The sequence below is a fragment of the Cornus florida genome, unplaced genomic scaffold (genome assembly GCF_030987335.1).
Source record: "Cornus florida cultivar Cherokee Brave unplaced genomic scaffold, ASM3098733v1 CherokeeBrave_3.0.0_Hap2_Chr08, whole genome shotgun sequence".
Classification (NCBI taxonomy): Eukaryota; Viridiplantae; Streptophyta; class Magnoliopsida; order Cornales; family Cornaceae; genus Cornus; species Cornus florida.
The window spans coordinates 478,902-499,870 of NW_026775578.1; the positions used below are offsets into that span (position 1 = coordinate 478,902).

General features: G+C 36.3%; 1 protein-coding gene across 2 annotated transcripts; it reads left to right on the forward strand.

The window, feature by feature from the left end:
- Positions 1 to 419: 419 nt before the first annotated feature.
- LOC132268744 (DUF724 domain-containing protein 6-like) lies at positions 420 to 17,406 on the forward strand. Of its 2 annotated transcripts, none has more exons than XM_059769554.1 (9): positions 420 to 939; positions 4,022 to 4,438; positions 13,012 to 13,521; positions 14,083 to 14,191; positions 14,314 to 14,531; positions 15,107 to 15,206; positions 15,287 to 15,625; positions 16,224 to 16,391; positions 16,464 to 17,406. In XM_059769554.1, the coding sequence occupies exons 1-9, from the start codon at positions 451 to 453 to the stop codon at positions 17,147 to 17,149; spliced, it is 3,036 nt and encodes a 1,011-aa protein (XP_059625537.1). In that variant the 5' UTR covers positions 420 to 450; the 3' UTR covers positions 17,150 to 17,406. The 2 variants fall into 2 exon arrangements, with proteins under 2 accessions (XP_059625537.1, XP_059625538.1); XM_059769555.1 differs by having other exon boundaries at positions 421 to 939; positions 13,048 to 13,521.
- The last annotated feature ends 3,563 nt before the right edge of the window (positions 17,407 to 20,969 follow it).

A 20,969-nucleotide genomic window follows, 5' to 3' on the forward strand; every position in this document is an offset into this window, starting at 1 on the left:
ACGATTGCGGGGCGGGGGAGAGTACACCCGTCCAAACCCGCCTCCCTTGCCATCCCTAAACCAAGTCTACCCAATCTCTCTATTTTGGTAAAAGTGGTCCAAGTGTATTATGATTAATGAAACATGTCATGAAACTAGGAGTGTTTTCTAAATGAGAAGGGGTAAAATGTACTGTTATGTAATTGTATTTTGGGAAAAAAAAAAAAAAATAATTGTTTATATTATTACAAAATGCATAGTGGTTCTAAAAGAAGAAATATAGAACAATTTATGGGGTCGAAGCCTAAAATGCTGATTATTATCCCATCCCGCCAAAACCCACGACCCATACGTCATTGATGATGGTTAAAATATTAAGGAAAAGAAAAAGAAAAAAGAAAAGAAACAAAAATCTAGGGTTTTTTCGGTCTTTCGATCGGGAGAATGCCCTAAAAGGGAAAGAGCAGCAAAATGGGTGGTGGTGGTGGTGGGGAGCAGAAGGTTTCGCTATTCGCCAAAGGTTCGCTGGTTGAAGTGGGCTCCGACGAAGAAGGGTTCAAAGGTGCGTGGTACGTCGCTACCGTCCTCGAGCCACCTCAAAGATCTGCTTCTAAGAAAAAGAACCAGAACCGCAATAATAGGGTGGTCCATGTTGAGTACCAAACTCTGTTGGCCGAGGAAGATGGATCTGAGCACTTGAGGGAGCAAGTAAATGTGGAATTCGTTAGACCCTTGCCTCCTCCTCCAGAGGATGATGTTGTTCACTCCTTCGAGTTAAACGACATCGTCGACGCCTTTTACCGCGATGGCTGGTGGACCGGTGTCATCACTAGGCTTCTTCACAACTCCAGGTTCGTAGTCACTTTCCAGAATCCGCCGGACGAGATCGAGTTTGGCCTATCTGAGTTGCGCTACCACCGCGATTGGGTCGATGGTAAATGGGTTCGACCCCAAAAGCTGGTATATTCTCTTTGCCTCTGGCCTTCATTTTCTAAAGTTTCTTGGTGTTTTTTTGTGCCTTTTATTTTGTAATCATACTATACAACATCGTTTTTACTATTGATTGGAAGAATTATTTTTTAATTTTTTAATTTTTGTAATTTAATACTACTATTTTTTATTTTTCTCAATTTGTTCAAAATTTTTTTTTTTACTGGGCAAGCGGGATTTTATTTATTTATTTATAAAATTAAACAATAAAGTACAATTCAATAAGCAAAGACATAGCTCTGCAGATACAATAAAAAGAGAGAAAAACGAACAGCGGTCATCAAACAAGATCTAAACTAAGAACATGCTAGCTGCTGAACACGAAAAGTAACAAGGCAAATGGAGCCAAACAGGTCAAACAACAAAGACCTCAATTGGCTTGCCGCAGATAAGCCAGCAACTGAGTCACCCCCACCAGATTAGCTTGGCAACAGGTAGTCGAGAAAAGTTTCCTATAAAATTCTTGTCTCACCGAGTTCAAACTGAAATTTGTGTAGAAACAGAATGCCATATGCTGAAAGCTGTCTAACATAGGCAACCTCCAATCCAAAAGGTCACTATGCCATCACTATGCCATAACCGGATTTCTCTAGCAAAGCAACATCCAACCAACAAATGATGATCAGTTGAGTCCTCATCCTTAGATGACAGATTGGAACCACACAGAGTCCTCTACATTTCAAGTTGAAAAAGGACAGAAGATTGTTATGGAAATTATGAGTTGAAACTCTAGGCTGCATCCATTCCAGCATAAGGGGTACCATGGGACACTAGGCTTGTGCACTCCCAAACCCTCCCAAACTGATTTAAGCTTGAATTGACAATGCTTCCATAGAATATGATCCTTTCCTTGCTTCAGCTGAACTGAAAGCAGAAAATTGTTTTAACTGCTGGACAAGAGAGAAAGTTGGTTGAGGCAAGCACCCATTTCCGTTTCTAATCAAAGAAGAAGCCAAAGCATCCCATCCCTTGGGAGATGAAGAACTCTATAATTCCTGTGAGAGAATCTCTGAATCAGGGTCTTCCTTTGACACCATGGGTCAAGGAAGAGTCTAGTATTAGTGCCATCGCAGTTGGCTAACGCGTAGGTCTCATAGCTTCTGGATTCTCTAATTTGCATGAACAATAGAAAGTTTCTTGTTAATATGTCTTCTATCATTATCTTTATCTAAATTTTTGTGGGTCAATTTTGATGAATTGTTAGTAATCTTCTTATATTATCATCATTGTCACTGTGTTTGATTGATTAATGAAGGACAAGAAAAGAAATGATATTCTTAAACCTTGAAACATGTTTGGGAAAAGAAAAGAAAAGAAACAATTTTAATAAATTTACCACTATATCCTCTTAGATTTAAAACACAAATTTTTAGGCTGAGACATTGTAAAATACAAAAGCGGAGTGAGTGTTTAGATTTCATGGAAACGGATACTACAAGTGCATGTTTTTATTTTTTCGATTGTGTGATAGGCAGTCTATAACATGATGTGGCTTGCTTTATTTGTGTAGCCTCATTTATTCTAAACGTTCTGATACCTGTGGAGCTGAAATTAACCGCAACATAGTAAGAGGAAATAGAGGCATGATCAATGAAATTATTTCTTTTATGTAGTCTTGGCTTGCTTGATTGTTGGGGAAACTAATGATGTTACATATATAGAAGCTAAGTGTTCTTCATTGGCTAGAATTGAATCAGGTGGTCAAACCCAGGCAGCAATTGCATTGTAAATACTAGAGCAGAAAGAAAGAACACTTATGTGATGATTTGAAGCGTTAAATAGAAGAAAAGCCCTAGGACTCATTTGTAATTTTGATTTTGTTTTTTGTTTTTAATATAAAGTAAGGGCAAAATTGGTATTAACAAAGTTTCATTTAAAAATGCTAGCCTTTCCTCCCACTTTTGGAAGGGTAACAAAACTTACTCATCATGCCTTAATGTATCCGTCCAATTCCTTCTATTCCCTTTCTTTTCCTTCCAATTTTTTATACGAAACACTAAATCATTTCCCTTCATTACCTTTCTTTTCTTTTCATTCTATTTCCTTCCAACCAAACTGGGCCTTAATGTATGATCCGTTTTTAATGTATGCTCCATACTGGGCCTTAATGTATGAGCTGTTTTTGCTCCATATATATGTGTGTGTGTGTGTGTATATATATATATTTGCATTAGGGATGCTATTGCTTCTCTGATGCAGTTAGTATAATCTTTCTTATGTATATTGGTGTGTATTATTCATCTATCCAATTCCCTTTTTCATGTCTGTTTTCCTCTCATTTGTCTTTTATTTTGACATTCTCTTTAGGCAATCTACTTTATTGTATTCAACTATTTACTAGTACTGACAAAGTATATGATGGTTCTCACTTTCTATATCATGTTGTGTGCACTTAATCACTCTGTTCACTGTTAGATTGGTTGGTCACTTCTTAGTGGTGGCAGGAATCATAGTTGTATTTAAAACTCAGCTGATTAAATCCTTTTTCATGTTTCTTTCGTTGTATTTTTTTTTTTTTTCCTTCTATTGTAAATTTCAACAATAACAATCTATTTATTAGGTCTATTTTATTTTGACCCATCCATTCATTTAAACAAATGGGTTGTAGATCTTATTAAAATTTTGAGCAGTATACTGAAAACTACAGGAGGGCTAAGCTACTTATATGATCATTTAATAATCAATTTTAAGACAAAAAAACCCCGAAATGGAACCTACCAAGGACTTATTACATCTGAATACCCCACCACTGAAGAAGAATGATAGAAAAACAAAATAAAGTTGATGTTGTATTAGATCCAAGTTATCTGTTCTCTCTCTCCTCTCCTTTAACAATAAATAGTTTTGTTTTTGCATTTTAGCGTTATGTTTGTTTCATAATTTTATGCATTTATTTTATTTATTGTCTTCAGCTTCTGAAAAACTTTATAGATTTATTTTACTTCACTAAATCATTAATAGAGCTGATTTTATCTTCAAATATGCTATCTATCAACTTTTAAGTTTCCCTTGATTCTGATAAATTTTTTTCCTTGGTATAAATTCTCTAAAGAAAACAGAAGGATCGATTTTTGGTATCGGGAAAAAGGTAGAAGTATCTTTTGACAAAGAAGAGCATCGTGATGTTTGGTTCCCAGCAATTGTCCTTGAAGATTTTGGGAACAACTCTTTCTTGGTAGAGTACCAGAGTTTAGGGGTTGATGTTGAGGCTGGGCCTCTAAAAGTCACTGTTGATTTCCTCCATATCAGACCTTCCCCACCTTATTTCAAGGATAAAATTTTTGTTTTATTGGAAAAGGTGGATGCATTCTACGATTTTGGCTGGTGGGGTGGAGTAATTACCAAAGAACTTGCTGATAGTAAGTACATTGTTTTTTTTAAGCATACAAACAAGGAAAGGGAACTCAAGCACTCAGAATTAAGACCTCACATGGATTGGATTGATGGCAAATGGGTTAGTGCTTCCCAGGTATGCACACGTTTTCGTGGACCTATTATGTGCTTCTTTATGGGTTCAAATATTATGTGTTTTGATAATCATTACTATCCCCATTCCCAATTTTTTCCCTCTCAAGCTTTATTGATTTTTGTGTTCTTCAAAGTTAATGGACTTGGATATGATTGTCATGTTGCCTGTTGTTTGAGTTGTAATGTTTATCTGTTACCTGTATAATTTTTCTTATCGTGGAAGAAATAGATGTATCAAGCCCTCCTTGTTTATTTATTACATGGGACACATGACAACATTGACAAGTAGGCTTTTGGACGTATGCAGCATGAGTGCCAACATGGGACAGGCATTTGTGCACACTGCATGATATAGACACCCTAACACTGACATGGCGAGTACACGATAATAAATTATTGTAACTGTCTTTTATATATGGAATTATTATATATTCAAGGTTGTTGGAATCCCGATCTAGATCTTAAAATCCTATGAGCTTATGATCCCAAAATACTGAATCCATCCTGATCCATAAAAGATCCCAAGAGCTTTAGATTCTTGGTGGAATCCTTATAGAATCTCAGGAATTGTTGTAGACATAAAATATTCTTTTCCATAAATTAGGATAAAAAACCCAAATAATATTATAAAACAGAGATCAAGACCCACTTAAAATTCCTAGACAAAACATTCATGACAACTTTTGCTTCTCATTTTGACGTTGAGCGGTTCTTTTAGTCTATTGACTCTACTTCAAACTAGTCGACTATTTTAGCAACTGATTTAGGGATTCTCATTCCTCATTTTTTTTTTTTACCAATATGATTTCAATGCTGGGTGCTTTTCTTTTCTTTTCTTTTGTGTCTTTTTTTTTGGTTGGTTAATTTTACTTCAAACTAGTCAACTATTTTTCTATATAACTTTCGCAAAGAAGGTAAAAGAACAAGAGCCCGGGCTATTGTTTATCAAGCTTTTCATTGCCTAGTTCGAACTGAACGTGATGGAAAAAGTTTGTCTCGTTAAAATGATATTACAAGGGTAGGCAGAGGGGTTAAGACAGATCAGGTTATGGCTACAAAGTCTTGGAAGTGCTGAAAGATTGAGAAAAGGAAGCTTATGGCTTGGAAAGCTTCTAAAGTGGGGGAAAAATTAAAGAAGAGAAGAAAAGTTGAAGATGGTAGCAATCACTCATAGGTCTTTAGAATCATATCTAGGTTTTGCATTGCATTACACAGTCAACAATGAGCATAATTAATGGAAAACATTTCTGAAACTTGTAAATTGACTGCATTATATGTTACACACACACACATATAGAGAGAGAGGCTGCTATCCTAACTCTAATATAACTTGTATTTCATATTTAGGAACTAGGAATTTTTTACTATTAAACCCAACCTAAGCCTAGTAAAATCCACAAGTATGGACCCCGACATTCAATAACATTATGTGGTAAATTATCACTTTTTGTTTGCACCCAAGAGGATTTGAATCTTAGACCTAATGCTTCATGAGGCAGTAGGGCCAAGTTCTTACCCACTTGAGCCAACCCCTTGACATTCAATAACATTATGTGGTAAATTATCACTTTTTGTTTGCACACAAGAGGATTTGAACCTTAGACCTAATGCTTCATGAGGCAGTAGGGCGAAGTTCTTACCCACTTGAGCCAACCCCTTGGGGCTTAAATTATCACTTTGAATCTTGTGTGCTAATGTTTTAGTTTTTATTGTTGGTAATAAAGTTGCAAAAATAATATTTATGCTCCAATGGTGTCGATTTCATGTCTAGGTGGACTTTTTCAAAAGTAGTTCAAGTACCGTTGTCGGACACACAAGACTTGGACATCTGTATGGGATATGCATCCGACACTTTTGGTTGGACATGCACCTAAAAAGCATATTAAATGGTTCAATTTTAGTATATTATTGTCTCAAAACAAGTGTAATGCCTATACTAAACTCTATGTAACATAATGAAATTAGTTTAAGCTATAAAATAAAAAATAATAATTAGCAGTGTCCTTGTGTGCTTGTGTTTCAGAATTCAATATGCCTAACGCTTGGAGAAATACCCGCAACCGGCACACGAACCTGAGTGCAGGTAACTTGCCCTGTACCTTGGAAATGTTCCAATTTTTGTGAAGCCTCACTATTTCGTAGACTACTTCACATGACTCCTTTAAACACATTAAGTTCCGTGTCAAACACAGACACCTTGAGATGGGTTTAGGATATAAGTCCAACAGTTTTGGTTGGACATGCACCCAATAACCAATACTCATATGTTCCTTTTGTTGATTTTTGCTTCAAAATGAGTGAAGTTCTTGTGTCAAACACATTTATGTTACATAAAAATATCATTTTACCCTAGAAATTGAAAAAATACTTTGCTATATGTCCATTGATTCTTGTGTTCCAGAACTGTCAAGTCTGATGCTTAGACACGTACCCTCATCCGGCATACCCTAGTCCATGAAACATAGTTTATGGGGTTGTTGCTTATCTTTGGCTGGTTATGGTGACAGATTTAGTATATGCTCAAGGGGGGCAGTTGCCCACCTGGAATTCTTTTTGCCCTTATTATTTAGATATTTATTTATATATTTTTTGTGAATATATAAATAGGCCTTGGTGGTTGACTGTTATCATCTTGATAATGGAAGACTAACTTGGGATGTTCGGTTTAGGAGGCATTTTCAGGGTTGGGAGATTGAGGAGGTCACTCGTTTTTTGGAGTTACTGTATCGTCAGGTGATTTCTCATGGGGAGTCTGATTGTTGGCTTTGGAGTCCACACTCTCAGGGTCGTTTTGAGGTGAGGTCCTTTTTCAGATGCCTTATTGTTGGTGATGGTGGTCCTTTCCCTTGGAAGGCTATTTGGCACTCTAAGGCTCCCCTTAAGGTGACATTCTTTGCTTGGACTTCTGTTTTGGGTAGGATTTTAACCCAGGATAATTTGAGGAGGAGGAATCAGATGGTTATCAATCGTTGTTACTTGTGCCGGCGTGATGAGGAGACAGTGGATCACCTTTTGTTGCATTGCAGTATGGCCAGAGATTGTTGGGATTTGATGATTGGGTTATTTAGGGTCCCCTGGGTTATGCCCTGTTCCTCTAGAGGGTTGATTGAGGCTTGGAGAGGTGTCTCAGTTGGGGTTCTCATTCGGGATGCTTGGAGGGCTACCCCTCTCTGTATTTGGTGGTGCATTTGGCTTGAGAGAAATCGGAGATATTTCGATGGTAAGGAGAAACCTATGTCTATGTTTAAGTTCTCCATTATTTACACACTTTTTTGTTGGGTCTCAGGGAGAGATTATCGTTCTGTTGAGGAGATTGTTATTTTTTTGGCCTCTTTGAAGGCTTGAGGCGTTTTGTGGCCTTTTGTTTCCATGGGATTCGCTCCCCTTTTGAGCGCTATATATATATTTTGTGAATATTTACAAAATACCCTTCCTGATTTACAAAATTATTAGTCTGACGCCCACTTTTTACTTTGCCTAAGCCCCAAAATATATATATATATATATATCCACCCATCTCTCTCTCTCTCTCTATATATATATATATGTATATGTGTGTGCCCGTAAACATTGGTTTATATGCATATACATTATTCTGTGAATTGCACCTTTGTTCTTGGATTATATATATATATATGTATATATATATCATTGTTACCGTAACATCAATTTTTTTATTTTGTTTCTATGATTTAGGAATTTGATCTAATTTTTCTCAATTTTTAAACATTTTTGTATATTATTTTCTATCTGTGTAGACTTTGCTCATATGCTTTATCGTTTTGGTATATAAATATATAACTCTCGTGAGTGAATTTTTTAGTATTATTGATGCAGTAGAAGATAAATTGAGTTTAATGTTAAGCAATTGGCAATTTCAAGTTGGAGAGAAAACAGAAATATTGCCAATTGGCAATTGATGCCTTGATGGGGAGGAATCCTCCATTGCGGCCTTGAAATTTCTTATTATTAGCTCGCTTTTTTGTTGGGTGATGGGAAGAAATTGTAAATCCATAGAGGGAATTGTTGATATTGGGGCTCTTGCCCTTGTATAGTTTATGGGATGCGCTCCCCCTTTTGAACGGTTTCTAATATATTCTTAAATATAAAAATATAAAAAAATAATATGCAATACATTTAAAGAAATTTTAAAATTGAAAGAAATTCTAAAAACAATCCTTTTTGGCACTCTCAAAAAATTAAGAAAAAATTAAAATAAGAATGTAATTACTAAAATCAGATAACTACCAAAAAGTAGCTAAATCTGAGTTTGATTTGATCAATAACAAAATCAAAAAAATTTGTTTGAGTTCCTATAACATTGAAAAAGGCAAAAAAAGAAAAAAAGAAAAAAGAAAAAAGAAAAAAATAAAGGCCTAAAATATGGAATTTGGCTGAAAAATGAAATATATCACAAGCAAACCTAGTGAGTGTGGGGTTGGCTCGAGTGTTTAGTCACTTGGGTCTGGTGCCTCATAAAGTATCAGATCTAAGTTTCAACTCCCCTTAAGAGCAAACAATTCCTTGGGGCCACGCCCGTGGGTGAAAGCCCTAACCCTACCCGCGTGGAGGGGGCGCTTTGCGTGGTGTCCCAGGGATTTAGTTGGGGCAAAGCCCCGAATATCCTGGTTACCTAAAAAAAAACCTGGTATAAGTATTACCGATTTTGATTGAGTCTTTGCAATTTTGCATGTCAATGCTCTGCATTGTCAATAATATATGTTGAAAAAAATATTATTTTATAGTCTTCAATATGTCTCCCTTGAAGCAAAGTCATGGCTTTGTCCCTGGCTGGTTAAGTATGAGACTGAAATGATAGCCAGTATAAAATGGTTAGCTAGAAATTAGGAAATAAACCGTGAAATCTCAACCCCAGTTTCTCTTATCTACTACTCCCTCCGTCCCAATTTAAGTGTCGCATAGATGGAAAGATGTGAAATATATTGTTTGAAAAAGGAAAGCATGACACTTATTTTGGGACAGACAAAAAAGGAAAGCATGACACTTATTTTGGGACGGAGGGAGTACTTTTTTTTAATGTTGTAATGTTTGCCATAGATGATGTGGTCAATGGTCATACAATAAGTATATTGTTTTCAGTTTATAATACTTACTGAGTTCATACATCACATTGCCAAGTCTTTGTTGTGGGTAAATTGCACTTACATCCCCTTAGTTTGCCATAACTACTTGGACTTCCCCTATGGCTTTGATGGACTGTCAAATATACTAATGGAATCGCTTATTTTACATAAATGCCCTCAATAAACACCATCTCACAGTAGAGAGAGTAGCTGTTGTAGTGAGTGAAAGATTTATCAACTTCTTATTGGGGAAGTTTTTGGAGAACACAGAGAGATCACATCCTTTAGCAAAAGGTTCCTCTCTTACCACTTGCATGTAATTTTATTCACCGGCAACAATAAGAAGATTCTAAGCAAAAATTTTTAAAAAAAAAATTCCAAGCACTTGAGATCAATCATAAAGAGGAGGCTGCTGGTTTCACCTTAGAATTTGTTCCTGAATGGAACTATTTGCTGGACTAAATGTTGTGGTCGCACCTGTCTAATTCTCTAAATTAATTGGTCACCAGAAGTTAATCTAGAGCTTGACAAGCAACCCATCAATGTTACACAGAGACTTGTATATCAAAAGTTGTGATCATTATTGTTTTCTAATCTTCTCCTCTGATGGTTGTTCTTGTATATACATATATATTAATATATGTTAAATAATTTAAATTGAGTACAAGTTCAGAATTGAACCAAGAATCTAATAAAGCTCTGATATAATTGTAAAGATTAAATTAAAACCAGTGGAAGTTTCTAATTGGGGTTTTCTTGTTTTCGCTTTGGGCTCTCTTCAAAATTTTAAGCGAAAGGTAACTTATTTAACAATGAATGTAGAACACACTCATCGATCTTGATTTTAAAACCATTTTGTTATTGTCAAATATACCCTGCCTCTTACACGTGTCTCAAACCCTGGAGATCTCCTACCATCAGAATCATCAACCTCTTCCATGACTTCTCTCTACTATTTCTCATCAAGAAAAAAAAAAAAAAAAAAAAAAAAAAAATCCAACAGCAGCCATTTTCGCATAAAATACTTGCTATTAGACCATAATTGATCAGTTTATATATTGTAGCTGAAGGAGTGATCTACGCCCTTAACTTATAGAAGTAGAAGAAGGGAGTTCAGGTTGTCAATGATAAGGCAGTTTAATTAACTTTTTGTTCTCCAATAGAAGCTGTTTGTTCTATCCTTGTTCTTGCATTTGAATGGACTATTTTTACTGTCAACAAGAAAATTACATATAAGCGTCTTCGAGGGTTGACCATTTTTGCCAATGCTCATTTTGGCTTCATGGTTACATTGCTTCTGTGTAATGTTATGCTCTCTCACTTAGCTCTTAGCTTGCTAGGTTAGTTATGAGCAATCTATTTATAGCTCACTTCCACCTTATTTTCTTTAATTTTTTCTAAAAAATCTACAATTCTTTATTATTTTTTCATATCTAGATACCTCATAATAATATCTAGAAAAATTTAGAATCGATTCTTGCAAGTCTTTTAGGTATTTTCTCAAGATTTCACATTCTAGAAAAGTGTATTAAATTTTATTACTCCTCCTCGATACACTCCAAGATATCTAGGTTACATTGTCAACTTTACCCTTTGTTTTTATATAAGTGTGTATATATATATTCAGCTTTATTAAATTAAATCATTTTAATGTATTCTTATGGTTATTTTGTGTGACCAAATGGCAAATGATTTGTTTAGTTCTTGAGCTTAAAACGTTATATGCTTGGTTTAATTTAACAGTTTTGAGACATTTGCTTTTAAAATTATGTTAGTGAGTATTGCTTGAATAATGTTCATCATTTAAGTTTTAATTAAATTTTTATGATCAATTTTGACATTAATATTCATTGTGAAATTGATATATTTCTTTGAGTGAAATTGATTGTTTTATGAATGCTTTTATATTAAAAATATAAAAATGTTATGTGTACCAAGTATTGAGGGCTAAAATGTAATATATACTAACTTTAATATTTCAGCTTTTGTATTAACAAACAATCTTAATGAATTTATTGCTTAAAACTAAGACTTTAACAAACAAGTTATCAGATTAATACATTATTTCAGTGCTTTATTTGTCATTTTTATCAAACAGAACCTGTGATGTTGTGGTCCGAATTTGGTTCCGGGGTCACATTGCAACCAGTTTTGACCCCTTTTTTGCTTGCGGGTTGTGGACCATGTTTAGTACTCTCTTGTACCCCGATATATAAGGGCGTTTAGGGTTTGGAGTGGGACACTGAGAGACACTGAAAATTGCAGAAAAGAGAGTGAGCAAGAGCTAGTGAAACCTTTCGCTGGATTTTCGCATAGTGAAACCTTTCGCTGGATTTTCGCCATGGGCGTAGGCTTTGCCGAACCACGTAAATCTTTGTGCGTGGCGTGTTTATTGTCATGTTTCGTGATTTGTTTCTTAGGTTCACTGCGTTTGTCGTAATAGCACCAATATCATCCATAGATGAACAGTTTCTTCTTCCTTTTAGTTGTTAACTTGGTTTGACCAAGACATTGAGAGATTCAATTGAAATAGGTGTAGAGATTGTACAAGGGTTGGATTTGAAGAGATGAGGGCATTTTTATAACTGAATATCATATAACAAGGTTGAAACAGTCTTTTCATCCTAAGAGCAGTCCTGGTATTCTATTAATATAATGTACGTGAAGAGCAATTTTCGTCCTTGACTAACTCTGATCGTTACAAGGTTTGCTTTCTAGGGGAGGTCATAGTAATTTTGAAAATCACAGGGGAGGTCCGTGTAATTATGGCAAACCTCAGGGAGGTCAGTGTAATTTACCCTTTTATTGCTGCATGCTTTTTTTTTTTTTTTTGGGTTATTGTAGTTATTTTGGGTTTTTTTTTGGGGCTTATATTGGTTCCACAAAGAACTTTTCTTTAGTTCTATGATATTAATAATTATTTAGTATTTGTCGTGAATTTTTTTATTCAAATCATCATCATCCTTGCCTTAATCCCATGTGAATGGGGTCAGCCACATGAATTCTCTTTGTCGAATCTTTTCTTTTACACGCCATTTCGCCTACTATATTAAACTTTTTAAAGTCATTTTTAATAACCTCGTCCCATGTTAGGTTTGGCCGCCCTCTCCGTCTCTTACTTTCTATTACAACTAGCCTTCCTCGTTCGACCGGCGTGTCTCTAGGTCTCCGATGTATGTGTCCAAACTACCTAAGTCTACTCTCTAATTTTCTCATGGTGCTACACCTAATTTTTTGTTCAAATGTATGATTAAATACTGTTTTGTAGTAAAGTACAAGGAGTTTTCATGTGTGATATTTATGACATGCACATGGTTTACAGACAAGAGGCATAGGTTATCAACTTGGTCATGAGTTTCATGACCTACATTTATGTTGGTATTTTAAAAAAATAAATAAAAAATTATTCATTCTCGGTAGAAGGTTTTGGGAATGTATAGCTTTTGAGTTACTGAAGATTGTAACAAACAGAATTCCAGTTCATTTTCAGGTAGTGGGTAGCTTAGATGATGGGTTTTTGTTTCAGGATGTCTTAATTCCATCAGACTATCAAGAACATGTGCAGTATGCTTGCAATGATGCCAACAACACTGAGATGGCTGTTCAACTTTTAAATTCATGTGCTGCAAAGGATAACTATGAAGAGAGAACTCCTCGCTCCTTTGACTTGAGGGAGAATAAGGCCAAACAGTCGACTCCTTGCAATGAAAAAACATCTTCTTATGGCATTGCCACACAAAGAAGGAAATCAAAGCACACGACACCTGATAGTGTTGCTTCTCATTCAAGGCCTTTGAAGAAGTTAAAAGAAGATGCAGCAAAGGCCCCATCTCCTACAGCATGTCCATTAAATATGATGACAATACAAACACCAAGTAAAGAAACACTTTGTGGTTTTGCCAACCCAAGCCCTGCAGGTACTGGCATCAATATCTCAAAGGAACCCGTGGTTGGTGATCAGCCCTCTGCTAAAAGTGACAGCCTTTGTCAGGGAAAGAAAGTGAGTTTAATTTGACCTCTTGAATCTTTCATTAAATGTGTGATCATCCTTTAAATTCAAACTTTAATCAAGACAAATAAGTAACGATAGGCATCTGTCAACAGAAGGTACTAGTTCATTTACTCACCTTTTATTGACGCTTAGCTCCACCTTTTGTTACTGCCATTGACTAGGGCATTATGATCTGAAGTAAACTACAATAATCACCAACCTTACTGTTACTAATAGTGCAAGCTCCAAGGCAGCAAATTGTCAGCTGAGCCTTACAACATAGAAACAATCAAATATACTGGCCCTTAACAGTTCATATTTCCATCAAGGATTGATTAAGAAAGTGCACGTTATTCATCAACTCAAAAGTATTCCTGAACACCGCTTGAAGAAGTCTAATAGCAACCACTTTGTACAAGGCATTGGCCCTTCATCCACTTGTATAAATGGACTGATAAATATTCCATTTGTGAAATGAATGAATGCTCAAATCCTACCCTTCCCTTTCAAATTATGCTTGTTTAGACACCCATTTTTCATGCTCGGATGTGCTGTTTTGAACCCATGCAGCAAAATAAACAACTAAAAGTTGGTGAACTGGATAATCACACACCCACTCCTGTGAAAAGGAAGAGATCAGTAAAATCACAAGTTAAAAGCTCACAATCTTCTGCAGGAGGTATGTACACTTCAATTTGCATTCTCTCTCTCTCCCTCTCTCTCTCTCTCTCTCTCTCTCTCTCTCTCCCTCTCCCTCCCCTTTTGGTTTTCTTATGCACACTCACAGAGCATGATTTGCAGGTAATAAGGGCAATACGGGGTCAGTTATGTCTGAAGAATTTGTCGAAAAAGAGTGTATAACGAAAGAGACTGACCTTCCTGTCATCATAGGATTAGAGTGTAACGGATTGAGGGGCTTACAAGGCAGAAAATCTCATCACTTTCCCAGTGAGGAATCTTTGAAGCTCTTGAGAGATCAAAAGGAGCAATTAAATGATTCAACAAGACACAAGATCAAGGTGAGCAATAATGAGGATACTTTCATGGAAAAGAAAATCTGTATTTGAAGAATAGAATAATGTAGCTCCTCTTTGTGCTATGAATCTACCAAAAGAAACTGATGAATTCAGGGAAGTTACTATTTTTAACATATTCTCACTCCGTCCCAAATTAAACTTCCCTTTTCAGGAATCTTATTTTTTAAGAGGGTGGGTTTTAATATTTTTTTATTGTATTGGTAGTGAATAAATTACCAAATGTTCATAATGGGTCAACAGGATGTGATGGTTTACTTTTTAAAAGTTCAATGCAAGAAGTTTAAATTAGTATGTTACAAATAATAGTACTGTTACTTTTCAAATGGGACATTTATTATGGTACAGCCAAAAATGGAAAGGTGGACATTTAATATGGGACGTAGGTAGTAACTTGTAATAGATTAGATGGTAGGGGGCATAGCTGCATAACTAATTTGACCTTCTATGGATATATCTATTGTAAGTTCATTATTGTTTTTTTCCCTCCCCCCCTTCTCTATTGATTGATGTACGGGGCTTTGTCTACATCACTTACTTGATGGTTGTTCTTTATGCAGGAAATTAATCGGTTAGAAGAAGGTGGAGAGAGCAATCTGAAAAAAAGGAGGGGAAGGCCACCTAAATTACGGGCCAAAAGCCCCGAAGCTTCGGTTGCAGGTATATTGTAATACCTTTAGGTTATAATCATTGTCGAAATATTAAAATTTTTAGTGGCATAAATGTGTGAATGCTTATAGGTAAGGAGCAAAGTGGAGACATGGTTGCTACAGACGAGATAGTTGTGAAAGATTGCATAACAAGTGAAGTAGAATTGGCCGCAATCACGGGGGTGCGATCTGCTAGGATAAAGGGCTCACTTCTCGGTAATGAATATCTGAAGCTTGTTGGGGATGATAAGAAGCTTCCAGATGGTCTCATGAAGCAAAAAAACAATAAAATGAAAACTCCCCCTGCAAGAAAAGATAAACTATCAAGTGAAAAAGTTGTGCAAGAGTCAAGTAGGCAACGTGAGAAGTACTCGTCAATGAGGAGTAGAAGAAGAAGAGCTGGCGTAAATATTGAATCTCCATTTCAAGGTAGGCTTTTACTTCATGTGGTCAAGTGATGCATTTGCATAGAGAGTATCAAATGCCTTCAAGTGAAGATATCATCCTAACCACACCTTCCAGTGAAGATATCATCTTAACCTCTACTGTGCATAATTTAGTTTTCTATGTTCCTTTTCATGACATTGACTTTATGTGGTACAAGTTGTACATTCGCCTAGGGTAATATGGGCTTTCCAGTCATGAAATTGTTTCATAGTTTTTCCTTCATAGTGCATCATTATATTTTTTTATATTTACCTTCAAAAGGCAGAAATCTTTAACTTAAAATAAATAAATAAATGAAATAAAATAACAGAAAACCAACCAAAACCTTTTAGAAGGTCCCAATTTGTCATCTCTTTCTTTTTTTTGGTGGCAATCAAAAGTTTTTGCTTTTATGATATTATCTTTCTGCAAAAGTAGTGCCAGCTTTAATTGCAACTGCGATGAAGCATCTTCTTCTTATGTTGGAGATGAACAGAACCTTGCCTCCCTAATATTCTTTAGATTAAAGTGAATGAATCCAGCATTTTTTCTCTCTCTCCAATTTATAGGTTTGTGTTTTTTCATTTTCATTTTTTTTTAGATTCTCAAGACGATTCCAGAGGGGAAAAAACAACTGAAGATTTTGGAACAGATTTTATAACGGAGGGAGTTGAAATGGCCATAGATAAATTACCCAGCAGCATGTCCGATGATCAACCTCTATCTATGTGGTTTGAAGGAATGCACTCTCCAGCAGTTGATGGTTCAAGTAAGCTAGTCTGACTTGTTTATTGTATTCCTTATATTTTAACTTTCATGATAATATTTGTTTTCTGTTTAGGAGTTTCCACTGCTAGGACTGTCCAACATACTGAGGCAATCAAGAGAGACAGAGAAATTGCAATCCAGTCTCCTGCAGTTGATGCCAATGGTGACAATGTGCCAGATGAAAGTCGAAGCTTGCCTTTTGTGAAGACCTTTCCACTTTGGGAAACAATTGAAACTATGGAAGTGTTCCGAGCGATGCCGCAAAAGCCACATTTCCGTCCTCTGGATAGTTGTAAAGAGAGTTCTCGTGAAGGTTTAGCTATAGGTAGTATGGTAACCTTTTCCAGTGTGGTAAAGAAAACCTTTGATTTGCATTTTGATGATCCTAGAAGCGTCATTGAGGATAGTCTGGACACTCTTCTTGACTTGGAAAGTCATGGATTTGATGTGAAGATGGTAAGAGATCGTTTAACTGGGTTGCTATTGTTAAAAGATAAGCAGGAACAACTTCAAGAGCAGACAACAGAACTCAAAACTCGGATTATGGAGCATAGTCATCAGAAAAGCAAAATTGATGAAGAGATCGATGAAATTGATAAGCAGATTAGGGAGTTACAAGAAAAACGTGCGTTGGTTGTGCCATTGAAGGATTTTAAGGATTCTGAGATTGCCTCTTTGCAATCAAGGGTGGAAGACATTACTGAAGACATTAAGAGCGTGAAGCTTGATTTTGAAGGACTAGCTGCCGCCCCATGGTAAGTGGCTTATTTTCATGTGCTTCGTTTTGGATTCTAATGTTAGTTGACTGCTGGATATAAGTAGCTGTTGGAGCACTAGTTAACTTGTATGCTGATTGTTCTGTACCTGTATGTACTGATGGCGATGAAAGTCTCAACTTTTATCATAATGGTTGTATTTTACTAGATAGACTTATGCTAGGGACTATTTGCAAAACTTTTATCTGAAACATGTTGCTTTTATTGTGTTCTTGAAGGATGTTTTCTTTTGCAAAACAAGTAGACTACAGCTCTTTTATCGTTTCCGTTGCTCACCATGCAAGTTTTATACTTATGAGTGCTCCCTGAGATTGTATGCTACGTTTGGTGCGGAGGAAGGAATGGAATGGAATGTCCATTTCAGCCATTCATTTGTTTGGTATGCAATTTAAAGTGGGAATAACCATTCCATTGGAATGAAAATTCCTTCCACTGGGCTAGTTTGGTATGTAGGAATGGAATGAACCAGAGAATAGAATGAGAATGGAATGATCATTCCCATTATCTCGTTTGGTTATGCATGGCTTAAAAAGAAAAACTAATTTATATATATGTAAACTATATATATATATATATATATATATATATATATATTTTAGATGTATATTTGGAAATTGAGGATGGAATATCAAGAAAAAGTTGCCTTTTATTGTATCTCGTTGTTTGAGAAAAATGTGTTAGCAATCACATTGTTCAAGCAAAGTGATTTTTAATATTATTTTTACTCCGTAATTTTTTTAAGTGGGAATGGAATGTCCATTCCTCTTGTTGGAAAATGGATGGTTTTAATGGAATGACCATTCTCTGAGAAAGGTGGAGAATGGACATTTCATTTTTAAAATTACTTTCCAAACAAAAGAATAGAATTAAAAGCATTCTATTTCACTTTATTTCATTTCATTTCATTTCCACCTACCAAACTAACTCTTATGGAATGGCCATTTCATTTCCAAATATATATATATATATGTTTTATAAAAATCAAGTTCCTAAAAAATCCTCGTACTCAAAGTTTAAAAACCACCACCACCACTTTCCATCACAACCACCACTGACTTTCACCATTAGCCTTCCACCATCGTCACTATCGCTGTCATCATTGTTGCCACCTTTAATCAACACACCGCTGCCACCTCCATTGCCTTAAGCCACCTGATGTGTTTATTATCAATAATAAAAATCATTTGTAATAGAACGAATCCTTGTACGATAAGACTATATTGAGGGTGTCGAACCTTAAGGACCGTATTGGTATTATCAAGTATAAAATTAATCCTTATTTAATTCAAGAGAATTTTTTTTGATGTTTACTATTTCTAAAATGCAATAAAACTGAAAATAAACTAAATTAACAAATGATGAGATCAAAGTGAGAAGAACTTAGGGTTTAATTTCACCGTTGGCCTTATAACATGGTCAATTGCTTCAACTATGAGGAAATTCACGCTTATGCATATTCGGGAATCAAGTGGCTACAAGCACACTTCAATTCAATTAAGAAGATGTATATAAAAAACAATAAGCCATAACTCATCTTCGGTTGGCACGAATGTTTTACCTAATTACTCTAAATTCTCATACAGTACAACTCGTCTTCCCTAAGCATGAATTATCAAAACATTCATTAATATAGTCGTTTAAGCACCATTGTATGATAACCACTTATACCATTAAGAAAATCACTTAGCCGTCAATCTCTCATAATATAAGGGTTTGAATTCATTTAAAATAAGATTAATTCTAAGACAATAGATTAATTTTATTAAAACTGATTTTATTCATTAAAATTCCAATTGTTTTGTACAACTAAGTCAATTGCTCAAAATCATGCAATCAATATACATATAAAAATCCCTAAAGTGAAGAACAATCAAACCATGCTACTCGGACTAAGGTTACATCAATTCCCTAAGGAATGTTTTAGCTACTCATGGAGAGGAAGTATGTCATCATTGTTGGTGTAGAATCCATCTACATGAACCGCTAATTGGAATCTTCAAAACCCTAAAAACCACCACAAGGTAGAATAAGAACAACAACTTAGAGAACCCCTTCAATGCATCTTCTCATCTTCTTTTATAGTGAGGAACAAGTCTTAATCCCCTTTGGATGGGCTTTAGACAATTGGGCCCATAATGAAACAAAGAATAGTGATTTTGTAGCTTTCTCGCAGCTTTGAGGCACTTTCAGGATCTTAAGGCTAAAGCACTAACATCAGGGCTTGAGCTTTAGGACTAGTGCTTGAGCTCTGGGGTCTAGTGCTCGAGCGCTAAGGCATGGACCTCGAGCAATGATCAACACTTGGTCAAAATTTTGCAAATATTTTTCGAAGCGTCTTTTTGCTCAACACTTAGTTTTTTTTAAAAAAACTTTTCTTCAACTAGTGCTCGAGTACTAGGAAGTTATGCTTGAGCACTAGGTAGTGCTCGAGCCCTGAACCTCAAATTTCATCAAATCTTCCCTGGTTGAGTCCCGAATTGACCCAAAAGGCCCCGAACATCTCCTTAAGCACTGGGAACATCGTTATAAGCTCTAAATACATGGAATTGCCCGTTTATTTGGGTAAAGACCTACAATAATAAATAAAGAAAAATAAACATAAGAACTGAGATAAAGGCATCACTAAAGTATTAACACATACACGTTTAAGGGCTTAAATATGCAACATTCAGCACTTATCACCACCGCCACCTCCACTTCCATTGTGGCCACCACCACCATTGACTTCCACCACTGCCACCACCTTCCACTACTACAACCATTGACCACCACCATATCCACTGCCTTCCACCACCGTCATTGCCACCACCACCATCACCATTACCACCACCACAATTGTCGCCTTCACCATCACTGTTACCTTCTACTACCATTGACGTCTTCCACCACTTCCACCACCGTCATTGCCACTGCCACCACCGTAGTTGCCTTCCACCTCCATCTCCACCACACTACTGCCACTTCCACCATCGACTTCCATCACCGCCACTGCTACCTCCACCATTACCGCCACCACCACAGCCACCAACTTCCGTCACCTCCATCTCCACCTCCATCTCCACCTCCACCTCCACCTCTATCACTAACGCCACCTTAACCTCCACCATCATTGACTTCCATCACCACCACCACTACCTTCCACCACCGTCGTCGCCATCTCCACCGTCACCGACACCGACTTCCATCACCACCGCCACCTCCACCTCTACCGCCACATCTACCATCGTTACACCACTGTCATCTTCCACCACCACCGCCACCTCCACCTCTACCGCCACATCCACCATCGTTACACCACTGTCATCTTCCACCACCACCTATACATTGTCGTCTTCCACCACCACCACACCACTGCCTTCCACCATCATCACCTACACCATTGATGCCTTCCACCATTACCACCACCGCCTTCTTCCAACACCCTACTGCTTTTCGCCACTATCGCCTTCCAATACTATCACCTACACCACTACCGCTTTTCACCTTCACCAGATTAACCATCGCCACCAATTCTTTTAAAAAAAATTATAAAAGAATGTTATTTTGTCTATTAAAATTATTTGTCACTAACAGGGATATTTTGGAGAATAAAATTTGAAATTCATTCTTTTCTAAATTTTACAATAGTCCACTCCTATAAATTTCTTATTTGCAAACAAACAATAGAATTAGAATGGCCATTACATTCTATTCCTATTCTCATTCCATTTTTATTTGTATTCCATTCTAAAACACCAAATGCAGCAATGAAATCTTTTCGGATGAGCATGATATGATATCCTAAAGGAGACTCCAAAGAAATA

Excerpts from the sequence above, each read along its gene's own strand:
- LOC132268744 (XM_059769554.1), top strand. The coding sequence starts at position 451 with ATGGGTGGTGGTGGTGGTGGGGAGCAGAAGGTTTCGCTATTCGCCAAA. Across the intron at positions 15,207-15,286 it reads CCCCGAAGCTTCGGTTGCAG|GTAAGGAGCAAAGTGGAGAC; the intron begins GTATATTGTAAT and ends GAATGCTTATAG. Across the intron at positions 15,626-16,223 it reads TATTGAATCTCCATTTCAAG|ATTCTCAAGACGATTCCAGA; the intron begins GTAGGCTTTTAC and ends ATTTTTTTTTAG.